The sequence below is a fragment of the Euphorbia lathyris genome, chromosome 3, assembly GCF_963576675.1.
Source record: "Euphorbia lathyris chromosome 3, ddEupLath1.1, whole genome shotgun sequence".
In the NCBI taxonomy this organism is placed as follows: domain Eukaryota; kingdom Viridiplantae; phylum Streptophyta; class Magnoliopsida; order Malpighiales; family Euphorbiaceae; genus Euphorbia; species Euphorbia lathyris.
Window position 1 is genome coordinate 20,827,389 of NC_088912.1, and position 6,089 is coordinate 20,833,477.

General features: G+C 34.3%; 1 protein-coding gene across 1 annotated transcript; it reads right to left on the reverse strand.

Annotated features, from left to right (window-relative positions):
• Positions 1 to 2,141: 2,141 nt before the first annotated feature.
• LOC136222561 (transcription factor FER-LIKE IRON DEFICIENCY-INDUCED TRANSCRIPTION FACTOR) lies at positions 2,142 to 4,543 on the reverse strand. Its single transcript, XM_066010317.1, has 4 exons — positions 4,037 to 4,543; positions 2,971 to 3,168; positions 2,359 to 2,532; positions 2,142 to 2,249 (listed from the first exon to the last, which is right to left on the reverse strand). Exons 1-4 carry the CDS (start codon positions 4,541 to 4,543, stop codon positions 2,142 to 2,144), a joined length of 987 nt encoding a protein of 328 aa, XP_065866389.1.
• Positions 4,544 to 6,089: the final 1,546 nt, after the last annotated feature.

The window sequence follows — 6,089 nt, forward strand, 5'->3', positions numbered from 1 at the left end:
TCACTTACTTACACACACATGACACATATATTTATACTATCAATAAATTAGTAATAACCGCACACTATGTCGGCTGACATCTCTTAACTTCAACCACACAATTATAAAAATCTAAGCTTTTTTACTTGATTTATTTGTCAAAGGATCTAGAAAGGTCTCTGTTAGTCAGTGATGAATTTTTACTTTATTTTATTTATTTATTTATTTATTTATTTATTTATTTATTTATTTATTTATTATTATTTTAATAAACCATAGGTCCAATGAATGCCCAAAATGGAGGAGTTCCAACATGGTAGTACATGAAGGTGAAGATGAAGATGATGATGGGATGTATTGTGAACCCATTGAGAGTGCATCCTCCGGGGATGAACGAGCCGTCCATTTGGTGAAAAGAGTACTAATGTCAATTGAACAATAGCATAATCCAAGCCACCAATTGTTTAAAACTCGATGTGTAATCCATAGAATGAAATGTGAAGTGATCGTTAATGGGGGGAAGTCAAGAGAACGTCCTTAGTGAAGCCATTTTGAGCAAATTTGTCTTAGTAGTCAAACCACATTTGAATCAGTATCGAGTTGGTTGGATCAAAGATAGGGGGAGCTTAATGTCACTCATCAGTGTAAGGTTCCTATTTCTATTGGGGGCTATACCAAGAGGAGGTTATGTATGATGTAGTTGAGATGGACATATACCATTTGCTCTTAGGGAGACTTTACCAATTCGACCGGGATGCCTCACATGCGAGAAGGGACAACAGCTACACCATATTCAAGGATGGAGTGAGGTACATTTTTACACCTTTGTGTAGCTCTTCTAGTGGAGAAAAGAAAGCACCTTGATTGTTTATCCAACCCAGGAACCGTTATCGAAAAAGAATGCAATGACTTGTCAAGTTTCGACCTGGTGGTAAAGGATAGTCTGTTTCAAAGTGAAGTTAGTTTTGACGGAGTGATCAGGGCATGCCACATTCGGTTGACTCCAAGAAATGGATCCGCTAGTTCTACACCCATGTCACCCCATAGTTCGGTTCTTTATTTTGAAGACGCCATTTTATTACGGATTCTATGATGATCATAGAACTGTAATGATCATATACACGGTCATTGTCCTTATGTCTTTCGATTCTTCACATCCCATCATGTGTTTAAATTCAACAATAAATGAGGTTACCAAGATTCGAAGCCTCAACCGTTCGGTCCAATAGGCCTTGATACCATGTGAAGGAACCAATTAAACTAAAAGTTCAAACTGGTAATTAGGTCCAAGAATAGTTTTATTATAATCACTGATATGGATAATTTACTAGGATGCCAACATAATTGAGATGCATTGTCCATTTCACCATACTTTTTTTTAAAGCTAGTATAGATTTTCTTTATTTGCCTAGTTTTCGAGTTGCATTGTTTGACATTTTAATATTCATATTTTTAATCACATTTAGACTCGGTGTGCCTTAGGGGTTTTATGAAGGTGTGAACTTAGTTAGAATGTTCGGATCCTCTTTTTCCTTCTACTTCCAACTTTCATGACAAAATAATGAAAAAATAAGCGTCTATACTTGTTTGTTGGACAATTGAATTCAAAAAATTTATGTTTTTACAAATTAGTATATTTTTTTCTCTTCATATTATATTATGTATTACTTTATTTATAGATTATAATTTTATTTTAGTCATATTACATAATTTATTTAAATCAAATACATATTTTTATCAAGAAATTTTAAAATTCTACAAAAAAAAAAGTTTGACATACATAAATATTTGACAATATATTATATTAAATAACGAAGAGAATCATTATATTCCATTTTCCTAAATGGATCTAACTTTAGGTAAATAGTGGATATTCTTGTGACAATTTTTAACTGAATTGATCAAATATTATTTCACCCTTAGTATGTATGATAATCTTTCATTGATTAGAGAATGATGTATCTATTTCTCTTGAGATGGCAACAATTTATTGGATAGGGAACTCAGACTAGAGAATTACTTGATGCTGATGTGGTGGTTTGATTAGGAATATCTGAAAAAAAAAAAATCCTAATCATATGTGGCTACAAGATAGTGATTAATTAACATAATAGTAATTAATTAATCAAATCTAGTAATCCTCCCTCCATTTTTCACTCTCTCTATGCACATAAATTAGATGTCAAAAATTCAAATCCTTGGTTCAAAAGTGCCCCAGTAATCCACAGCTTCAAATTTGGTAAATTCATGTCTTTTCCACTGTCTTTAACCTGTTTTCACAATGATAAATTAATCATTAATTAATTAATCTAATTAGATTAAGCAAGCAAGAATGTAACATTATTAAAAGAAAGATAGAGGAGAAGATGAACAACTTACTCTTAAATTAAATGTTAATATGAATTTCCCAGGAAGTGAAGCCATGTTTGAGCTTTGAACCTTGAAGCTTGTGAGGGATTCAAGAGTTCTGTAGAGTGAGCTTGCAACTCCATCACCCTTATTGCACACTAATTTCACATAAAATTCTCTTTCTTCCACTTGAAATACATCCATCTGAAAAACCCAGATTCAGAATTGAGAATTGGCAACAGTGGCTTTTAACAGAAAAATCAACTAATATTTACTATTTTTCTGCAACAGCTGAGCCAAGCGAGCCTTTAGTCAAAAATTACGACTAACCGTCTGAACTTGTAAATGATTCATCAGCGTTCTTAACTTGATTAAAGTTACATGATTAACCTTTTATATCCTACTTGGCAGAATAAAGTGAAGATTCCAACAAGTTCAATCATGTGTCACTTTAAACAAGTTTGGAAAGCCAAGGAGTCACTTTAAGTAATTTCGGGATATTAATACGAAACTTTAAGCAATTTCAAGTGGTTAATTAGACATCTATCAAAGTTCACGGTTCAATTGAATTATTCACCCTAATGTATTAAGCCTAGTAGTATTCTTTTAATTAAGTACCATAATTAAGATTAGAAAATGAACCTGCATGATCTTATTACAAGGATTAGCATTGTATAAAACTTGAACGTTCTTCCTCGTACTTCTGTTTGAATCCTGAAATCTCTCAGATCTTACTAATGATGTTTCAAGACCAAGAATCTCAGATTTCAGTTTCTTGGCCTGCATTTGTAGCTCTTGTACGTATAACACAGCATCTCCAATTATACTCGCCTTATCCATCTACATAAATGCAACAACAATATTCAATCTGTACAAGAAATCATAGGGTTTGTGATAATTCCTTAAGTAAGACCTCATTAAAAAAAAAAAAAGGCTTAATACATCATTTGCCCCATGAACTTATCCAAAAAGCTCTTGTCCGGGCTATCATAATGAGTTGTTAGAGTGCATATGAAACTCGTGTTTAAAACACAGGTTTCGTATTTGAAGAACACGATGATTGAGTTTAGTGTTAGATGTTGGTGCAATTGAGAAAGTTGCAGTAGTTTTTTGACATCCAATGTTAAACTAGTGTTTAGAACACTGGTTTGAAATGTAAAAGAAATGGATGATTGAGTTTCATATGAGATGTTGTTGCAAGTGAATCCGGTTTAAAATGCAAAGAATCCGATAATTCATTCCCTAGATTCAGTGTCACATGTTGCTACAACTTAGGGGTGTTTGGTTGCTCCTTTTTTATCTTTTGTTTCCTTTTTCACTTTGAAAATGAGAATTTTAGGTGTTTGGTTAGACACCTTCTATTTACTTTTGTAGTTGAAAAGTAAGCAGGGAATCCCTGCTTTATGGAAAAGCAGTATTTTTCAACAGGAAATGACAGGTAAAACAAACGGATCCTTAAAAAGTTAAGACAATTATTTTGACATGCAATATTGGAATTTATGTTAAAACCCCTATTTCAATCACCCTGTTCAATGTCAGATGTTGCTACAAATGAGAAAGTTGTATAAGCTGTTACACTAAACAGGTAATTCAATCATCGGGTTCTTTACGTTTAAAATAGATGTTTTGAACACGAGTTTAGTACGTTTCCCGAACATGGTTAGAATTAATATCGAAATGGAAAATATTTATTTATAGTAACACTAACCTTAGTAATGTTAGGAACTAAGGACCGCAATGCATAAAGTTTCTCCTTCATCCTCCCTCTCCTCTTCCGTTCAGACATCAATGTTCTTGACCGATCAGATTTTGTTCCCGGAGTAGTCGTAGTTCCCGATGAATTATCTTCCTCGCCATCTAAATCTTCATCTTCTCCTTTCCCCTCGGTAACAAAACTTGAAAATGTAACTGGAACTCCAGCTAAACTCGTCTGATGATCAACCGGCACATCGATTGAATCAGCACAAATTGTAGCCGGAGCACCGAAATTGAACACGTTTTCATCGGCGGGAAGTGGAAGAGGATTATTAGCAGCAAATTGGTGATGATTATCGACGTCTAACAAGGTGTTGAAGAGGTCAAAATCGTAGCCGCAAATCTGTTCTTCGTTTTGTCCTCGAATTTGATTGATGAATTGGTCGAAATTAGCATCGCCGGTGAAATCATATAGCTCAAGATCGTTAGTTTGAAACAATTGATGTGTGTTCATATCCATTTCTCAGAAGTATTTTAGTTGTGACGATGTGTGTTGATAAAGCTGATCAAGATTTATATATATAGTATGGTGTGAATGGAATCAAAGTGGAAGTTCCTTTGCAATATTTTTTTATATATCTTAAAGGTTTGAGTGGTTTTACAAAAAAATAAAATAAGAAAAATTATTATTATAATTATAATAGTAATCCATTAGCTTTGTGGAAATTGATCTTGTAGTTGTGTACATACTAATGTTATGCTTAATTAATTACTAACATTTAATCTTAAACTAAGAGTTTGGAGTTTGAGTTTACTGTTTAATCTTAGTGGTAGTTTTTATGAGAAATCTTACGGTACTCCTGGAATAATACTTCCGACCAATAAATTCATGACACATTCATATATAGTTTTTCTTTCCACCAATCATGTTCATGTAGTGGGATTTAAAATAAAATATTTTCATTAGTCAGATGCATTATTCCAGAAGTACAGTATATTAGTTGATTTTTTTACAAAATAACTATCAATAATAGTTTCTTTTCCCATTTTAATCAAACTTTTATATCTAATGTTTCGAGTAAAATAGTAAAAAAAAGGAGCAATAAACTAAAGGATTAGGGCCTGGTTTCTATCAGAAGTTCTGGAGTGTTATCGGTGTCGATGTCTTTCAAGCTTGCGTCAAATGGTTAGAAGCCAAATTTTTCCCTGAAGAACTAATGAGAACAAACCTCGTGCTAATTCCGAAATGTGAAAACCCGAGTACAATTGCTGAATTTCGCCCGATTGCTCTGTGTAACGTGTTGTATAAGATTATCTCGAAGGTGTTGGCCAATCGTCTGAAACCCATCCTACCAAATATAATTGCTGAGGAGCAGTCTGCATTTGTTCCTGGGAGATTGATTATTGATAATGTTATTTCAGCATTTGAAACAATCCATTCAATGAAAAGTACGACAAGAGGTCTGAAGAATGCAGTGGCGGTTAAAGTTGATATTAAGAAAGCCTATGATAGTGTCAGATGGGAGTTTTTGCGGGCTGTTATGCATAAAATGGGGTTTAACGAGGTATGGGTTACGTGGTTGATGGCGTGCATCACTACTGGGTCATATTCAATTCAAGTTAATGGGGTGGGAGTTGGTCCTATTATCCCGGGACGGTGCATTCGCCAAGGCGACCCTCTTTCACCGTACTTGTATATTTTATGTGCCGAGGGGCTCTCTAGTTTATTGTCTCAGGCTCAAACGGATAATCTTTTAACTGGTTGTCGGATTAACAGACATGCCCCGACACTTTCCCATCTCTTATTTGCGGACGATTGTCTGCTGTTTTGTGGTGCTATTGAAAATGAAGTGCGGGTTTTGAAGAAGATAATGGACAGATATGCGCAAGATTCGGGTCAGGTCTTGAATCTTCAAAAATCTAGTATAATGTTCAGTCGCAGGGTTGGGGAGGATGAACAGCAGCTGTTTGGGAGTATTCTTGGTATTAACCAACCGATGAATTTAAGCAGGTATTTAGGACTTCCTATCTCGATTGGCAGAAGACGAAAAGTTGTGTTTGGTTAT